The sequence below is a fragment of the Vidua chalybeata genome, chromosome 6 (assembly GCF_026979565.1).
Source record: "Vidua chalybeata isolate OUT-0048 chromosome 6, bVidCha1 merged haplotype, whole genome shotgun sequence".
NCBI lineage: Eukaryota > Metazoa > Chordata > Aves > Passeriformes > Viduidae > Vidua > Vidua chalybeata.
Genome location: NC_071535.1, coordinates 59,659,554 through 59,679,609, shown reverse-complemented (window position 1 = coordinate 59,679,609; position 20,056 = coordinate 59,659,554). Strand labels below are relative to the sequence as shown.

Genomic DNA, 20,056 nt, shown 5'->3' with positions numbered 1-20,056 from the left:
GTCCAGAGAAGTATTCTCAGACAGTGTAAAATTTAAGAAATTTTTCCAGAAGTAGAAATCTCAAGACTCCCATGTAGAAAAGTGAGAACACGTGTTATTCTTACCTTCAGAGCAGGATTTAGGTGATAGCAAGCAAATATAAATAGCAAGAAAAAATCCAAAGTATTTTTTTCTTTTACCATATTTTGATTTTTCTTTAAAAGATTATTTTTAAAGTACCTCTTGTTTTTTAAGTGTCACTCTGGAGTTCAGGCTTGGCCCGTCTTCCTCATTTTTACTGGTAATGTGAAAAAAAAAAAAAAAAAAACCAGCACAATTTATTTCACCCATTCTCAGCAACTCCTTCAGGGCCTTTTCTGTCCTAGTTCCCCCAGTTCATAGACGTTTTCCTGTCATGTAGGGTTTGGGCAGATTTAACTGGACATTTGCTAGCACAACTCCGCTCCACTCAGCTCGAGTTCCTGGCGCCGTCGCCGCCACCAAATCTCTGAACGTGACATCAGCAACCACTCAGAAATTCAGAGCAGGATCAGAGTTTAGTTTGAAACAAGGAAACCAGAGAGTCCTGAACTCGCTGAGCAGTCCCAGAGCACATCACCCTGCCGCAAACTCTCTCCATACCTGCCACTGACCCACGAACATTTGCATTATTCATCGTCACTAAACGTATTTCTTCCGCCAGCTGGTGGCATTTAGTGAGCCCAGAGGGAGACTTACTTGCTAAATTTTCACAGCTTTCCCAGGTATGTACAGAGCCCTTCTTGGCTCTTTGCAACACTTAAGTACAGGTTATGAACCCATTTCTTCAGTGCAACAATAAATGAAACAATACTACATGATGAAATGGTACCTTGTCAGTGTCTACCACCCCCCAAAAAGCCCCCAGATAAACAATTAAAAAAACCTGAAAACACAACATCCTAGGCATTTAAAGTTTAAAAAGTATCTTTTCAGCTTTTCAGAAGTCATGCCTCATGCCTAAAAGGCCTGTTTGAAAAATAAACATAACTAAAAAACCACACCAGGCATTCTCAACTGAAATGAGTTGGGAAAATGTCATAATCATTTCCTGTAAATACTCTGAATTTAAAGCAATGTCATTTTGACTACTGCACTCCTGTGAATAGGTTTAATGAACATGAACATTCAAGCAAAACGAATTTTAGTGACAATATTCATGAGCGGATTCCACACTGGAAAACAAGCCAAAAGCAGCAAAAATTTTAATGTTGGTTTATATTGAATTGTGTAATTCAAAGTTTGTTTAGTTCTGGGCTCGTACAGATTGAAGTTTCGAGCTACTAGGAATTGTCTTTGATCAACAGAACTGGGATTCTGAGTTTGGCAACAAACAAACAAACAGACCATTCAAAGGAACTGCACACGGTTGATTTTTATGCCAGACTATTTCATGATCCATGTCCAGATGGAGTTCTCTGGATTATTTTAGTAGTTATAGGGACCTTATAGAAAAGATGGGAACAGGTGTTTTGGTAGGGTCTGGAGCAACAGAACAAGGGACAATGGTTTCAAATTAAAAGAAGGTAGATTCAGACCAGATAGGGGAAATTGATTTTTTACACTGAAGGTGATGAAACACTGGTTACCCAGAGAAGTGGGGGATGCCCCATCCCTGGAAGCACTCAAGGCCAGGTTGGAAGGGGCTCTGAGCAACCTGCTCTGGCTGAGGATGTCCCTGCTCATTGCAGGGAGGTTTCATTAGCTGAGCTTTACAGGTCCTTTCCAACACAAAATATTCCATGATTCTATCATTTAACTAATTGTCTTGGGTTAGAAATGCAAGATGTGTCTGGGGTGTGTGTTCTATTCCCACCTGTCAGAGCTGGGGCAGTTCTCTGCTGTTCATTGGGCAGTTTTTTCTTTATCTCTCCCACAGCCAATCCTCCCTCCAGGAGATCTCTTCTGTTCATGGGCCATTAATTATTAATTATCTTCTGTTCATGGCCACTGAGTGTCCCTGCATGGCTGAGAAAATTCCATCATCCCATGGGGAGATGCTCCGCCCAAGGGGAGGAGCCAAGCATTCCTACCTGGATACAATCTGACCTGGGGAACACCACAGCAGCCTTTGCCCACTGCATTCCCAGAGGAGCAGCTTTCTGCCCCACTGCATTCCCAGAGGAGCAGCTTTCTGCCCCACTGCATTCCCAGAGGAGCAGCTTTCTGCCCCACTGCATTCCCAGAGGAGCAGCTTTCTGCCCCACTGCATTCCCAGAGGGAGCCCAGGCCCATCCACACCAGCCCTGGAGCTTCAGAGGAAAACTCCAGCCTTGTCCAGGATCCTGCTCCAGCAGAAGCACAGCTGGCACTGCAGGAGGGCTGAGCCCCCATGGAATGGCACTGCTGCCACCACCCTGACCCACAGCCTGCCAGGACCTGCTCTGACTCTGGCAGTGTTGTTTTGTATTACTGCATTTTTATTTTATTTTTCTTTTTTTCCCTAATAAAGAACTGTTATTCCTACTCTCATATTTTTGCCTGAGAGCAAATTTATGATAATTCAGGGGGAGGGGGGTTTGCATTTTCCATTTCAAAGGAGGCTCCTGCCTTCCTTAGCAGACACCTGGCTTTTCAAACCCAGACACTAACTCCAACAATAAATCTACACAAATAGAGTACAGCTTTATTTCCCTTTTATGATTTCATTCGTAGAGCCAGTCCTGATGCAACAACTCATTTTTCCTGCAAGTGCTGAGCATCCCGAGCTCTTGCTGGTGCCAGGTACTCTGGCATTCCCTGTTTGGGGTGGCACAGACCCCAAACCCTGCCAGCTCAGCCCTGTAACAGCGCGTTCCTAAAGCCTGGGAGAGCTTTCCCTCCACCTGGTTTTGCACCACTGAACCACACTTCCCTCTGCGTGTTCTAACTCCCTCAGAGGCTTTGGAATTGTGTGTTCCAGCCGAGTCTGCCTTGCAATTCCCAGGGCTTGGGAGCCGCCTAGTGGAGTCCTCTACGAGTCCCCAAAATTCTGCCAGTCCTCATCGCTGTGTTCCTGACTGATATCAATCACTCCCAGCACTGCTTTTCCAGCTGAGCACCACAGAAAGACTTCACCTGGACTGCATGTGTTTGTCTTTTCTACAGACATGGGAGTCACTTTCTAAGGGATAAAACTGAAGGGGAAAAAAAACAAAAAACAAAAACAAAAAAACCAAAAAAAAAAAAAAAACCAAAAAAAAAAAACAACAACAAAAAGGCAGTGGCAGAACTGGAATTAAGTGCTGATTTCCCACGGTGACAAAGATATTTTCTAACCTCCCAGATCTCAGCATTAGACCACTGACCAGTAGTAACAAGGAACTTGGTTCTACAGACCCAAATCCTAATAAACTTAGAAAATACAGAAGTAGACCATGACACTCCCTATATTACTAATATAAAGCATCAGTCTGATTCACCAGCATCAAAACCTGTCAAAACAGGCAGCTGGAAATGAAACAAAATTGCAATCACAAACAAAATCCCACACGAGCACACAAGCACTGGGATATCAGGCTGAGCAGCAATTTTTCTGAGGCAGGTGTGTATAAAATCAGAAGAAAGCTCTGAATCAGACTCTGATTTTTCCTTTTCATCTGTTATTGCTTTGCATGCTGAGGTGAATTAAAGATGAAAACATAATTAACCTCATTTCAGGCTAGTGTGTAGTTTGGGAGTAAAATCCAGTGTATTTGTGCACTACTTGGAACTAAGTGACAGGAGTGGGGGCTTCCCACTTGTTTTCAGGGCTGTAATAACACAGGGCAAGGCATTAGCACAGCACCCATGGCTCAGAAAAAGCCAAGGAAAAAGGGTGAGGGGGCCCTGGGAGTCAGGGATATTCCCAAAGCTCAAAATAAAAAATGTCTTGTGATTCCAGTGGGGAGCTGAGAAACCAGATTGGGACGGGAGGAAAAAGAACCTGATTTATTGTGGCAATTCTCTAGTTATCCCACCTGAAATGACAGAAAGAAATGGACTTATTAAAAAAACAAAACATAGAATGCAATCATATGAGTGAAATAATATCTTAAAGAAATGTCATTCTTCCCCCAAATCAAGTACACACTCTGAACTGATTTCAACATTACTTTTTCAAACACATAAAGCTCCATCCAGCATCTGAAATCAAAACCACAAACACAGATGGAGCTGAAAATGCCTATTTTTCCCTTTGAAAATATCTAACAGCTGTTAAAACAGACACCAAATGGTAAAAAGGTGGGATAAATGCAGCAAAGAAGCAGCATTGACAAGAAAAGGATAACATCTCAGCCAGAGAGAGGACAAGAACAGTGAAAAGGCATATTCACCTACATTTATACACTTGCTCCCTTTGAGGTCTCTCAAATCAAGGCAGTAATGGTCACGACAAAATGAGTTCCTTGAGTTAAAAGCAAACTTTTTGCTCTGTTAGTGTGTAATATCCTGTGCACTGAGACCAGTGTCTTCCCAGACTTGCCAAACAATCCTGCTTTAAATCACCATCAGACACACATATAGATATATATTATATAGATAGATATAGATAGACATAGAGATAGAGATAAAGATGTATTATATAGATATAGCTATAGCTATAGCTATAGATATAGATATAGATGATATAGATATAGATATAGATGATATAGATATAGATATAGATATAGATATAGATATAGATGATATAGATATAGATATAGATATAGATATAGGTATTTGTTTATTATACAGATTATAAGTAGCTGGGAAACAAAAAACATTTCTGTGTATATCTAGGCTGAACAGAAGTGGAAAGCATACAACAACCAAAGCAAAATAAATGTAAAAACCCAGCAAAGCTCAGGACTTAGCCAGGTGCTGTGGCATGCCTTCCCAGAATTGTGCATTGGATGTGAACCATCACTGCCATTTACCACAAGGCCATGGTTTAATAAACATGGGAATGCCTCATTTGTAGAAATCCTTGGAAGGATTTCTAGGATTTGTAGGAATCCATCTGGTCTTTCAGCTGTGGGTAATTTTAAGAAATGATTGAGCAACTTCACAGAATCCATATGCAGAATGTTTAAGCTTATCAAGGGTGTAGCAGTTCAAGATATTTTACCTTTTACATTCTTTTCCTTGTCTTAAGATAAAGGAAAGAAATTCTATATCTGTATCTTGACTTCTAAATATGCCTGTGTGAAAGGAAATTTGTAATTTTGAATTCCATAATCTTCAGCTCCCAGTTATTACCTGGCACAGACATGAGACTCAGAGAACAAATCTGAAGGGTTCCAGGTTCACCTCAGAGGTTAGAAAAGGGATTTTTTTTTTTTCCCTCTGTTGATCTTCCCTGGTGTTGCAGCTGATTACTTTGTGGAAAAGAATGTCAAGATGTTCCATAGGAAATAATCAAGGAAATTCAGACTTCCCAAGGTGTCTGCTCTCAGGGCAAGCTCTCTGTCCCCTCAAGCAGGAGCTCTGGAGTAAAGTGAAATGTCATTGGACTGAAAAATCAAATATTAAACTCTCTGTGTATCACTGGCAGTGCCTGTAAATAGGAGCTGGCAAATTGTGTGCCCCTCTTAGGGTAAAGCAATACTAAAATACACAATACTGCTCTGTGCACTTGGGTGAAATTTGCCTGCAAAGCACACATAACCACTGTGCAAAAATCAAACACAAGGAGGGGAAAAAAAAAAAAAAAACAAACAAACAAACTGAAGAAAAAGAAAAATGGGAGGGGGGAAAAAGTGAAGAGGTGGAGAATTCTGAGAAACAGAGGCGTCCAGCTTGGCTTTGGATACAAAGGGAGCTTTTTAAGCTCCTAACACAGAGTTTTCTAGCAAATAGAATGTTAGCATGGCCATGAGTTTTTCCAAACAAGGCATTAAGTCAGGAAAATTATGAAACCAAATAAATACGAATTGCCTCAAATGCAGTAGGTTCATGTAAGTTAATTGTAATTAATTTGTAAGTCAGATTAAGTAGAATTATTCTTCCAAAAGATGTCTGTTATAGACTCCACTAAATGGACACAGAGTATTGTTTTCAGCTGGAAAAGTAGTGTCAAGAGAAAAAGGAGGAGGAACTTTTTTTAAAAACAGTTTTATGTCTGGTTTCCAGTGCCACTGTAAATAGGCTGGATAGTGGCAGTGAATGAATTGCTTTAGATGGTTCCACAGGCACAGACATCAAGCACCAGACCTCCCTGTGAAGGGCTGGCCTGTGTTGCACCCACTGTGAATCCACTCTGACCTGCACCGAGCACACTCTGCAGGGTTGGTCACAGGGAAAAGCAGATGGGAGGAGAAAGGAGGGGAAAATAAATTACTTTTATTTGTATTTAATAAAATTTGGCCTACAGGCTCGATGTGACTCAGTGCTGAACATCTGGGATTGATCATAGGATCACAAACTGAGAAGTAGTCATCTGGCTCCTAGAAATAAACACATTCAGTCCCTCTGCCACAATATTACTTCCTTAATGATAGAATTCAACAGCCATTTTAAATCCTTTTAATCGTTTCAGCCACAGTATTTTTAACTTTTTGGTAATTTTTAGCTTGTTTTTTTTCACTTCAGATGGTGGTAAATTGCATTTGACCTTGGACTGGCAGCGTTTGGGATTGCCCACAGAACTGGTTCACTACTTTCCTCCAAATTTTCTGGTGCAATGGTAGCCTTACAAGTCCATTTTTTGCTGATTCCATCCCTCGTGAGCATCATGGGAGCAGCACAGTACATGATGCAGGATGCAGCCCTGCTGAGCTACATGGACCAGCGTTTTCTGTCTCTGGAGGTATGTGCCTGCTGAATCCTTCTGCAGCAAAAGAGGTTTGGAAACGTGTGGATGTTCCGAGGCCAGGGCAGCCTGTGGGATACATCAGATCAGGAGGGTAAATTTCCAGCTTTTTCCAAATGAATGAGTAAAATCTTTGCTAAAACTTTAACTGTAATGATCCCAAATTAGCACATCATTTGTTGCAGGATATAACTTCATAATGTTATGGTTTGATTCTGTTATCGTTTGTATTTTTTTTTTTAATGGCATCAGTGAATTTAGCTAAAAATGCAAATGTTTATGTAGAGCTGTCACAGACCATCCTAGGGAGAAGTATAAGCATGTTGTCACCAGTAGAAGTGCTGTCAGGTATTTATTAGCAAGGAGATAAAAATTTATCATGTATTTTTCCTGTGTGCAGATATCCCTGCCTGGAAGGGTAGTTCAAGACACATTCATGCAAACCAGCAGCGTACCTGCACTTTAAATAAACCTTTCATATCTGAGAGACTGAAATGCAGTCCTTTCAATTCCTTGAATTCCTTTCAATTACTTATATAAATGTACCAGTTCTTGCTTTTTTTTTTTTTTTTCCCTATAGTAAAAAGCTACCAGTACTGCAAAATACCTCTTCAGTATTGGTGTGTTATAATCATATATTGTTTATTTTTAATTATTGACGTGTCCCTGGCTCCTGGCTTGCATTTACAGACTTAAAGAGAAGCTCTAACTTGCCTGGTTTGAAGTCCCTTTTTGTACAAAGCCCTCATTAGTCTTATCTTCTCAACACAGAAGGATTAACCTGATATTCTCTTCCCACTGTGTGGATGGAGATTTAAATTTTCTTTGCCACTCTTAGGAGTAACTTCACCTGGCAATTCCTATTCCTTTGGCACCCATTAAAAATGAGGTAACCTGTGGCATTTGGTGCAAGGGGCACAAAAGTAACAGGACAGAGAGTTAGGCAGATACTGAAGACAGCACTTGAAAATATTTTAAATAAAGGTTTTGTAGAATGCAATTAAGCAACTTCCTGGGGACTTATGGTCTTGTATAAATGGGGGAGAGAGGAGGAAAACATGGAAAGCACAGCTCACCAACCAAAGATCTGCTCAAATTCTTCATCTTCCTAAAGTGGCAGCTGAACTATTTTCAGGGCACCAATGAAGCAGCTGTATTGCAACAGAGAACCATATTACTTACCTTGGAAAACACTGATAATTTAAATTTAGGTGTAAAGAAATAGTTTTTTGGCTTTCTTTGTTTGGTTGGGTTTTTGTTGTTTTTTGTTTTGTTGCTGTTTTGGGTTGGTTTTTTTAATACAGCCAATAATTTAAGGAAAAAACAAAACCAAAAAAAAAAAAAACCCAAACACTAATCTTCCTCAACTATAGCATTTCAGTATTTTCATTTTCACCTTTAAATGGGCAAAAAAATAGCCACACTAGATGAAAAATAGATTCTGCCTTTGTCAGAAGAGGTATATATTCATGTGAAATGTTCATGGCTATAGATTTCCTGCAGAAAACTCTTTGAGACTGCTTCACCAGAGGTCGTACAGGAGGAGTTCCAGAAAGTTTATGGAAAGCAAATCATCAGAGATCATGAGCCCTTCTATTTTAAATGCAGGTGAACCTGGTGGGAAGAAATGATGATGTCTGAATTCACTTCAGAAGGCTGAATGATTTCTTTATTATAACTATGCTGTAATACATTAATATACTATTTAAAGGACATACTAAAACTACAAACCTACTTTCTCTACCTACCATATCTAACTCACAACTCGTGACCCTCTCTGAGAGTCCAGCCATGGGTGGGTTGGATTGGCCACCAGGCTCAAACAATCCTCACCAGAATCCAACCAAGCAATCACCCCAGGTAAACAATTCTCCAAACACATTCCACATGGGAAAAACAAGGAGCAGCAATAGAGATTGTTTTCTCTTTCTTCTCTCTGTGTTCCTCTATGAAAAAATCCTGAGAGAGAGAAAAATGTGCCTACCACACCCTTCATCATGGTGCATTAAGCACCCTGGCTGCTTCCATCAGAGCAGTTTTCATTCTTTAGGCAGCAAAACAAAGTATCTGGCTGTCAGTAACCATGTCAAGTTAAAAAAAAAAATGTGGATTTTTGTCCAGATTTTTGGATTTTGTGCCAGTCTGAGATGTTCTCCTCGCACAGACACCCAACACTATTCCCCCCTGGGCTGGAATAGGTGGGTGCAGGGCGCTGGGAAGCAGGGCTGTGAAAGTAATCGTGAGTGAGGCCGTGATGTGCACGGAATATCCACGCCTGTCCATGTGTTCTCTTCCCGTGTTCTGACTCAAGAAGAGGCTGCAGAAGTGCAGCCAAGACGTGCTGGAATACGTGGATGAATTCCGAGAGTTCTCCAAGGCGGTGCTGTCCCGCCTGGCAGGGCTGAGCAGCGACAAGGCTGAGCTTAAGGGAGAAGTGGAGAATTTGCTGAGGCGGGTCGAGCACGCCCAGAGGGACATTGACTACTTTGGATCTGTCACGGATTCCAACGCCTGCGTGGAAGTGCACGAGGACCTGCTGAAACAGCAGCTGCTGGAAGAGGCGGAAGAAAAAAAGAGACTTAAACTCATGTTTAATGCAAGTAAGAACAGTTTGTTTTTCAGAACTTCGGTGTGAACAGTCCCACGTGTGCATGCTGATGCAGGGATAACAGATTTTCATTAGCTGCGTGAATAGCACAGATTATTGCAAGGGGGCTTGGGCTGTGTAAATACTAGACTTATAAAACCCATGTATATGCAAAAAAAAAAAGGTATGGGAGAGGGAGGGAGGAAAATACAGTTCAAACATTTACTTTGCAGAAAATCTACTGCATATCAAATTAATTCTCTGGAAGTTACTTTTTATTATAAAATAATAAATAGGTAAAATCCTCTGAAGATGTGCTCTTGCAAAGTCCCAGAAAAATACATTTCTGAGTACTGCAGCTGTACTAAGGAATTAATGGTGGTCTTTGCTTTTTGGACTAGGCAGGGGCAAAACCTCAACTCAAAAGTTGCGGGGAAGTGAGTTAATAAAATACTTAATTCATTTCTACAATATTTACCTGCTTTACTTTCCTGCTTTATCATCCTTCCTCTCCTTTAATAAGAGAACACACTGGCTTGGCCATAAGCCAAGCTTAGTCCTGATTTGAAAATTAAGTGTTATGGTACCCAGCATGAAGAATAAATGCACAATCTATAATTTTTTTTTAAACAAATGACATTTTATAATTATCTTTACCTTAAAAAGTTGTGGTATGGATCTAAACTATATATTATAGACATATCTAAAGTAGTCTGTTTTCTTTTCATAATAGTAAGAAATGAAGAGTAAATAGTAAGAAATAAAAACTGATTTTTTTTTTTAAAGTGAGTAAAAGAACTTTAGCATCATCAATTATACAATTCCACTGACTTCAGCAGAATTAGGCTGATTTAATTTTATACATAAGTTTACAATTTCTTCCTTGAAGTTTTCAAGCAAATCATTATTAGGGTAGATGCTTACTGAAGCAATCACCTATTCTGCTTCTGAGCTCTCCTTGTACTCCACAATTCAGTGCTCTGAATATCAATAGTTCTTTTTTCCATTTGGAGAATTTTTGAACATTAGGCATTTTTTTCAGAGAGGAAAATAATTGGGGATTTTGAAATTGACTGTGGTTAAGGTACTTTGAAAATTGTATCTTTCTGAGAGTTTCAGAGGGGAAAAATTACTTTCCATTTTCCTTTGTTGGAAATTATTACTTTTAACCTTATTGTAGCAGCTCATGGTAACTTTATTTTCAAATTGTTCTCTACTGTGAGTACAAGTCAGATGCTTTTCCCATTGAATTTGATGTCAAAAGTATTCCCTGTGCAGATTTTACAGCACTTAAGAAAGTAGGAAGAGCCTCAACTCTAGCAGCTCTGCTTCTATGCTGTCATGTCTTAAACAGACACTATGATTATTTTTGCTGAGTCACTTCAAAAATCTAGCAGAAAAAGACGGTTTTTAAGTCCAGCTTTGTTACTGGGTTTGGGTCAAGTTTGCACAGAAAATAACAATCAGAGAAAAATCTGGTTATTTCCCCTGCAGAGGAAGATGCTGCTAAGGCTGCCTAAGGTTTTTGATACAGCAGCTTTAATTTTTTTTTAATCTATCTTATCAATAAATGTTAGATTTGACAGAGCTGTTGTGGCTTGCTCAGGGAAGGCGCTTCCAGAGTGAGGACTCCCAGGAAAAAAAATTCCACGCTGTAGCAGCAATATCCAAAAGCTTTGATTAGAGGGTATCAGTACACACAAATTACATAAAGATTGCTTTCTACAGGCACCTGGAGTCTTGCCACTGACTTCAATAGGTTCGTATCAGGCCAAATAGGGGGCCTGGTTTTGCTTTCTCCATTTCATCTGCTGCCAGAACTTCCTGCCTTAGAGCTTTGTTTGTCCTGTTTACTGAAATGGCTGCACTCCACTGAAAGCAATTCTTTCAACTTCAAATGCTGTAATTTATGAGTGCCTTTGGTAAACAAGCTTGTTAATACGCTTTGCAATAGTTTTGGTTTTTTTTTTTCCTGGAAAGGATGCTGCTTGATAAAGATCTCAGAGTCTAAATGCCTGAGTCCTCCCAGGCTTGGTGCTTTCTGGTCTGAAACGTCCCTGCAGAGTGCACACAAAACGTGAAGAAGCCAGAGCTGTGACTCGCTCTCTGCTGACGCCAGTTTTAACCCCTCAGTGAGGTAAAGAGCTGGGTGGTTCCACCAGCCAGCTCCTGGCACAGGAATGGGCAGCACACACATCACAGCAGCTCCTTCAAAGGCCACCTCGGTGCATGCACACCCCTGGCTGTGTGATCTATATTTTTGCTCTTGCTCCTTTGTGTGCAGGTGTTGAGAAGGGGAATGCGAAGATAGCCCAGTTTTTTTTTGGCTTTCAGTTATGCTGATCTCTTTTTATTTCTGTTTATACTATAAATGCATAAAAAAGAGGCTATCTGAAGATAAGACCAGTCCTGAAACAAAAATACTATACAATGGATTTTAATTTGTATGCCTCCAACAAGAAATAAATCTGATTATTTTAGTCTGTTGATCTAAACCAGAAGCCAGTTCTCTGAAGTAAAAATTATAGCCCTGTAAAAAGACAGACAAGAATAATCACAAAATCACTAACTGTGCTCTTGGTCTCCTCTCAGACACACAAATATCCAAATGTTTTGGGTGACACTGGTGTAACAGAACAAAACCCAACACTCTACAGGTAGATGAAGATACCACAGTTTTCTTAGCAGGAATATATCACAGAAAACTATTTTCAGCACTACTTACCATAGCCACACTGCTGACACCTTTACTTATATATTGACTCAGGCCTTAGAGATTAATTGAAAGTAATTCAAAGAAAGGAAACTAGAAAATTTACAGATACTCTAATTTTGCTTTTCTTTGTCTTTGGTTACTTCCTTGCAGGTTGTGACCACATGCTTGCAGGTATTAGGTCCCTGAAGGTAGTTAAGAAGACTGGAGGAAAGCATGGCTCTTGGATGAAAGATCCTGGCAAAAAGCACGGCAAGATTTATTTATTAAGTGGCTCTGTAAATAACGTGATTTTGGAATTTGCAAATATCATGGCTTTCATGGAAAACAATCAGACTCTGAAGGCTCGCAGAGTCCCCTTGCCACTGCCCTGGGAAGGAACTGGCCACGTCATCTATCAGGGTTTCCTCTTCTACCACAGACACGGCTCCTTGAACGAGATCGTTAAATTCAATATCCAGAGAAGAAACGTAGCTGACCAGATGCTGCTGCCAGGGGCTGGGAGGATTCCTGCCTACCAGCTCTCTCCACAGACAAAAATAGACCTGGCTCTCGACGAGCAGGGGCTGTGGGCCCTCCATGCAGAGCCAGAGACCCGGGGGAACATCGTCCTCACCAAAATCAACCCGGTCGCCATGGCCGTGGAGCACAGCTGGGACACGCCCTGCAGCAGCAGGGATGCTGAGGCAGCTTTCATGGCCTGCAACACCCTCCACGTGGTCTACAACTCTCCTTCTGGGGGCTCCTCCCGCATCCAGTGTGTTTATGATGTTTTGGGTGCTCTGAGTGCTCACACAAACCCAGGGCTGCATTTCCCAAAACGCCAGGGTGGCCACTCCACCATACACTACAATCCCAAAGAAAAGCAGCTCTTCGCTTGGGGCGATGGATCCCAGATCATTTACAAGCTTCACACGGAGCAGAAAGTTTAAAACCTTCAGCAGCTTTTCAAATAGACCTAAAAGCCACCAGTCCCACGTCAACACAGCCTTTTTTTGTGTATTAAAATTACATTATTCCCATCCATTACAACTTTCATCCGTTTTGCATAACTTAAGACTTATGTACCCCAGTAATCTCAATGCCCAAAAAAGAGTATGTGGACTGAATTAATACAAATTACATGATGACTAAATATCATACATGCACAATCCCTCCCTGCCCTCCACCTCCAAATTAAAATCTAAGGTTAATTTTAAAAAATAATAGCCCATTTAGACACGTTCTCTTCCTATTGGAACAATGTTTGCTGTTTCAATGCCATGGAAATCAAAGTAGAAATCCTTCCTGTCCAAAACACAGTTTGACAACCTTCCCTACTCTGAAGATCACTACAGAAAATCACATGCTTCCAGGGAAATTAGAGATCATTTTTAACAGGAGAGGTTTATTACACCACAAAGTGTAGGAATATACAGCCCCACAAACATGGTTTATATTTAACATAGAACTCTCATACATCACATCAAGGCTATTCACTGAACTTCTGGAGTATTTCCATGAAAATTCCACACTTCTTAGCCATATTGCTATATCCACAGTACAGACCACTGTTGACCCTGCCAGTACATTAGCTGCAGCCCAATATTCACTTTTTTCAGCTTCAAGTTGCCACTTCTCACTATTTTTTTACCATATCACTGTTTGTGTGTCAGAAAGAATGTTCCTATGTGAACTCTTCTGTATCACACACTACTTTTAAAGGTTTTACATGTCACTCTTTGGTGTTTTTCTCATTAGATCTCTTTCAGCATCTACTTGTGAGGCATTTTCCACAATGTTTCAAGTCACTTCCATTAATTATAGCAGAATCTTTCTCATCCCATCCTCCACCTCCAGGAAAAGGTGGCTCAGGTGAGCACAATAGTGCAGGTGAGGGCATGGCACTGCTCAGTCCTGGGCTTGTGAGTCACAGGTAGACACCAGGTATTTTTGTTTCAAAAATAATGTTAAAAATATTAAATAGTGTTTAAAAAAAAAAAAAGGCTTTTAATGTGAAACACAGGTACAGACTGTATTTTTTGTTTATTTTAATGACAGCTGCATGTCTAACAGCAAACAAACAAACAAACACAACAACAAAAAAAATTTCCTCTGAAAACCACAAATAATGGTACTTGAAAAGCAATCCACAGCTGTTGCTACAGAAAACCCATTTTGTTCATTACGCTGAAAGAGCTGTTGTTCTGTTTAAAAATAGCTTCCAGAGAACAGCCAGACATCAGGGGATGATTTTGAAAAGGAGTTCCAGAGTACAGTTAGGAGTATACAGACTGCTGGGCTGCACCAGTGATACTCTGCCTTCAGCAGAAGGAGCTTTATCATTCTGAGCAGGCTCAGTGACTGGAGCACTGCTCCTGTGTCACAGCAGACACAGGGTTAAAGGCAGCATTTGGCCTTTTATCCCTCCTCTGTAAAATCACAAACATGTACATGCAAAATGGTATCAGCCACCTCTGTGAGAACTTTTACTGGAATGGATGTGTAAGTTTCTCTATTTAAGAAATAAAGTCTTTGCGTGTAAATATGGATTGAATCTGCTTTTTAGAAAAGGGGTTCTTGGCCGCACTATTACAGAGAAAGCCCATGTCACTATTCTATAGAAAGATTTCAAATGTGCAATCCTCAAAAGCTCAGGTAGGGTCTTCTCTGAGCCTTGCTGCCCTGGAAACCCAAAATTAATGATGAATTAAAGCCCAAGAGGGGGTGAAGCACCCAAACATCCCATCAGCAGCAAAGGGAGGCACAGCCAGCCTGCACAAAGAGCTCCCAGCAGTCTAAAACAACTGCTCACTGTCAAACCCAGCTTCCCCATCCCCTGGCTCTGTGCCAGGAGCATGAGATGATCCCATGTCCTCTGCATGGAGCCCTAAGGGACAGGGCAGGACAGGGGCTGGCATCCTTGGGGCCACTGTGCCAGCACCACACAGGGAGTCTGTGGGAGGCACTGAGGAAAGTCCTTCAGCCCTGGAGGTGAAGGAGGGGGAGCACTTTTTAGTCTGAGCTTTACTCCTGCTCTATTTTATTCCAGATGAACTTTGGAGCTGCTTTTGTTTTTCTCAATTCCCGTGGATATTTTAGGGTCCCATTCCTGCGCTCATCCAGGAGTTTCACTGGGTACATTTCACCTGGGCTGTGACATAGTCAAAAAGCAATTTACATCAATTCAGCATTTCTCACACTCTTCCCGGAGCACAAAACTGACCAGGCCACTGGTCCTGCAGCAGGGAATAAGCTGGGAAACAGGCTGTGAGAACATGGAACATGGGCAATACCTCTGGGCTTACAGCATCAGTGACAGCTGAGGGAGTCACGTCTGTGAATATGGTCTGCTCTGCTGAGCAGTTAACATTCTTGTTAGAAAAATGTGGCTGACACTGTCCTCCAGCTTCCTGGTAATATCTAAAATATATATGATTTCATTAATTTTCATAAGTGATAGCACACAAGCAGGTATTCTTGAGAAAGTCAGAAGAGACATTTGGTTAACTCCCGGATGACAAAGGGCAAAAAAAAAAAAAAAGGACCGTGTGCTCAGAAACAGAAAGGAAAGAATGACAAATATCTGAACTGAATCATCTGCTCCAAGATAGCAGTCTCCAAAAGGCAAGGACAAAGGACTGTCAGGAGGCAGTAGACAGCCATGACAAGACTGCATGAAAGAGGGCATTGACTTCCAGTTCAGGTAGATGATACGATTGTTACCATGGAAATGGAATCGGTACAAGGGGACGAACACAGAGGAGTCTTCGTCAGGAACAAAAAACACAAATGAGTTTATGACCTCTACTTCACCATCTAGATAACATCCATTACTGTCCTTGTTATTCAAGTCCTTTTACGCTACGCTTTCTCCATGTGCTCATTTTGCCTGAACCACTGTGCTCATCCCATGTGAACCACTGGCTTTTTGCTTTTTCATGTCCAGACCCTCCTCTAGAGGGGAATTCAATGCCCTCTGCTCTGACAGCAAGATCATCATCCTCCCACCAAAAGCAGCACTCCTCGGTGCTTTGGCTGTGCTGAAGGTCCCTCACCCCTTCAGTGACACTACAGTCACCTCATCCTTTTCCTGCAGTATGTTGTGACTGCCCCTTGCCATGGTGAGAGCAGCTTTCACTGCACAGATGTTCCTCATTCCCCCTGCCCTCCATTCCCTCTGCCATCTCTTCCACAGAAAGGTGGCTCAGGTCAGAATAACCTGCAATGAATACACATTTGCACTTGGAGCAACCAGAATTATCACAGACAGAAAGGTTTTCAGCTCTCTCGGTTTGTTGACACCCATGTGATGAATTTAAGCTCTCTGACAGTGGTGTACTTTCTTATTTGGATTTTGTGGATACTATGGGTCTATGACTGCTAAAAGCAACTTACCAGTAGAGCAGAGTGTGCTGCTAGGAGCATGCCAGTTTAACTGGGTTTATTTTTACAGTGCCCATCAGAGATAAGCTTGTTTGACAGAAAATAATCTTCCTGTCTCTTTTTCTTCTTCATTCCCACTGCCTGGATCTGGAGGATGAGAGCCCCTTTTAGCATTCACTCAAGCAGGCACCATGTCAGAAAAACACACACTACATGTTTGTTTACAGGTGGGTTTATCACTAAAAAATGCAACTGTTGCCTGCCTGCTGTCACCCTGCTGCATGTTTGTCCCCCTGTGCTGTTTCCCACTCAGTTGCAGGACGCAGCTGCAGAGAGGTGCATGGAAGCTCAGCAAAGAAACTGCAGAATCGAAACCATTAAAATGCAGCTCTCCTAAATACTGAAGAAATAGCTCCTCCTGAAGGCAGAAATCAGGACCTGTGGCTCTTTGAGTTGTTTGAACTTCCCATGGGTTTGCATTGCATATATGAAAATGACATTTTATTACACTTCCACCACATTCAGCCCTAAGCCAGAAAAAGGAATGTACAGAATCCCAGAATGAATAAAGTTGGAAAAGATCACTGAGTCCAAACTTTGACCAGGTACCACGACACCTCCAGGGATGGCGACTCTACCACCTCCCTGGGCAGCCCCTTCCAATGTCTATCCACCTTTCTGCTGGTGATATCTGGATATAACTCAGTCTTCTTTCCTGGCGTTCACACTGGCAGCATAAACCATGGGCGTCATTTGTCTCAGAATTTATTATTGAAAAATATACCAAAAGCCCTTTTTATTTGAAAAATAATTTTGAACAAGCAAAACCTTTATGTGGAAAAGGTTAATAAAAGAACCTTCTTAACTGTTCCCCGTGCCAGTGTCATATTTATTGCAGACAGCCACCTGCTTTTCCTTCTTATTAAAGGCTGATTTCTCCATGGGACAGACCCCATCTGGTGAGTCAACCCCTACTCCATAATTACAGGACTGGGGCTTTTCTTTTGGCTTTTTGAACTCTTTCTTAAGAGTATGAGAACAAGGGAGAAAAAAAATCTGTGTAAAATGTTTTATTTTATAAACCTTTAGAAGGTTTACACCAAAAAGTAAATACTTCTGAGGTGGCTAATTTTTGAGAGTTCCTAGCAGACTCTGACCTGGTTTTCTATTTCCCAATACTATCTTCACCCAACTAATCTGCAAACTGATGCTGAAGGACATGGGATTTTTGGGAGCAGCTGTAGAGATACCCACTTTAGAATGTGCTGGGACTATATCTGAGTGGAAAGAAAAATCCACCTGTGTTAAACAACCCCCACAGTCTGTGCAGGCAATTCAGACCTTAAGTAGGGAAAAACATGGTTGGTTTTACCTGTAACACTTGTATGGATTCAAAACAAAACCACAGCCACACAAAGTGGTGCTGCCATTTCTGACTTTAGCAGATCAGGAGGCATTTTTAGGGTGCAATTTTTCTCAAACTGTGAGCTCAAAGACTTGATACACGCTGAGGTGTATTCCCCTCACTCCCTGTTGTGAGAAGAGGACAATGACATCTCTGATGAACACAGACCAGAGGCTCCATTTTTTGCTGCCTTGGGTCCCTGCAGTCAAACCATCAAGTCCAGCTCTTGGCAAAGACTCAATTTTTGGCCCACTCATTCCTACCAAAATTAATCTGAAAAATGGGCAGAAAAGTCATGGGAGATAATGCAGTGAGGGCAAGAGCAAAGACCTACACTTAAGCAGGAATGATTTTCACAATTCCAAAAGAAGCCCAAGCTTCAAAAGCAGATATTGTAATATTGTACTATTTATTGTACTATTTATTGTAATATTGTAAAGCAGATGAGAAGAACAAGTTCCCCATCTCACCAATGGACAGAAATAATTCAAACTGCAGTCAAGTTAGGCATTAGACAATCGTCTCAAATACTTCCAGTGACAGAGGATTAACAATTTCCACTGCCAGGAACAAGACTGGCTTGAGCAACCTTGCATTTTGGCAGGGGACTGATCACACAGCAGTTACCTGCAGAGAGGAGGAGCAGTCTCTGGGGCACTGTCTGAGCCATCCTGGGATCTTAACTGAGAAAAATGAACTTATTATCAAGTGTCTATTTTCTCAGTAGGAATCTGTGCTCCTCCTGGAAACTGGGAGCTCCAAAACTGAACAAATATTACTCAACTGGACCAATCTTTCTGTTTTTGTACATGGGACACTCTGTCTCTGTGGTCTGATGTTGCATTTGCCTTTGAAATATGACTGGCATAAAATCATTGAGAAATGGAATATTTTATAAGTCTCATCTGGGTCCCCTTCTCCTATATTTGTGATACATGAGGTTAGAAATAATATTTTCATTAGGATGTCCAAGCAAAGGAATAATCCTCTTTAACAGAGGATTATTACACGGCATTGTTCTGTGACCTCAAAGTTACTTATAATTTTCTTATTCTTAATTAACTGGAAAAGGAAGGAATCCAATATGTGAACAGTAACTGCTAATGCAATGAGTTAGATCATGAACATCTTATATATTTTTCTGTTATCCAATCCTTTATTATAATTAATTCTCTGTATAGAATTTTTGGGAGCAGGGCTGATCTTGTATTTTTTACTTCTTACATAATTCCTGAAACTCTCTGTAATTATTAACAAATACCCAGACAGAATTAAATGCTTTTGTGGGTTTTTAAATACAGATTTTTCAGACTATTTAATTTAAACAGCACATGTGCTTTAGCAGAATATTTATTTTAAATGGTGGACATGACCAATGGCTTTTTCTTCTGAAGGCCTTATAGTGCTGGCATTATCACTGTCCATTCTCTTCAGCTGAGGGTTAGGAGATTTTTATTATTTATTTATTATTATTATTATTAACTCAATTATTAACAAATACCCAGACAGAATTAAGTGCTTTTGTGGGCTTTCTAAATATAGATTTTTCAGACTATTTAATTTAAACAGCACATGTGCTTTATCAGAATATTTATTTTAAACAATGCATATGACCAATGGCTTTTTCTTCTGAAGGCCTTACAGAGCTGGCATTATCACTGTCCATTCTCTTCAGCTGAGAGTTAGGAGACAAGGTGCCAACATCATTTCCTGTGCACATTCTCGATTTGAAATCAATATCTGTTCTCACAGATGGATGGCTCTCCTCAGAAGAGCTGCAAAGATTTGCTTTGGCCTTATGCTCACAGTGCGTTTTTCCAAGAGTAATTTTAATGTGTCTGCAAGCTGCATCCTGCTTTAATGCCAGCCCTCCACTGCCACATGTACAGCTGTGTCTGGGTTTGTAAAGCCAGGTGTCTGCTAAGGAAGGCTGGAGCCTCCCTTGAAATGGAAAATGCAAACCCCCTCCCTATGAATTATTATAATTTTGAAATTAAGGGGCTCTCAGGCAAAGATATGGGAGTAGGAATAACAGTTCTTTACTAGGAAATTTAAAAATATAAATGCAATAGTACAAAAAAAAAACCAAAAAAACACAACACTGCCAGAGTGAGAGCAGGCCCTGGCAGGCTGTGGGTCAGGGTGGTGGCAGCAGTGCCATTCCATGGGGGCTCAGCCCTCCTGCAGTGCCAGCTGTGCTTCTGCTGGAGCAGGGTC

At 41.0% G+C, this 20,056-nt stretch overlaps 1 protein-coding gene across 1 annotated transcript; it reads left to right on the top strand.

Moving 5' to 3' along the window:
- Positions 1 to 6,622: 6,622 nt before the first annotated feature.
- Positions 6,623 to 14,574, top strand: OLFML1 (olfactomedin like 1). Its single transcript, XM_053945762.1, has 3 exons — positions 6,623 to 6,766; positions 9,081 to 9,369; positions 12,223 to 14,574. Exons 1-3 carry the CDS (start codon positions 6,641 to 6,643, stop codon positions 12,999 to 13,001), a joined length of 1,194 nt encoding a protein of 397 aa, XP_053801737.1. The 5' UTR covers positions 6,623 to 6,640; the 3' UTR covers positions 13,002 to 14,574.
- The last annotated feature ends 5,482 nt before the right edge of the window (positions 14,575 to 20,056 follow it).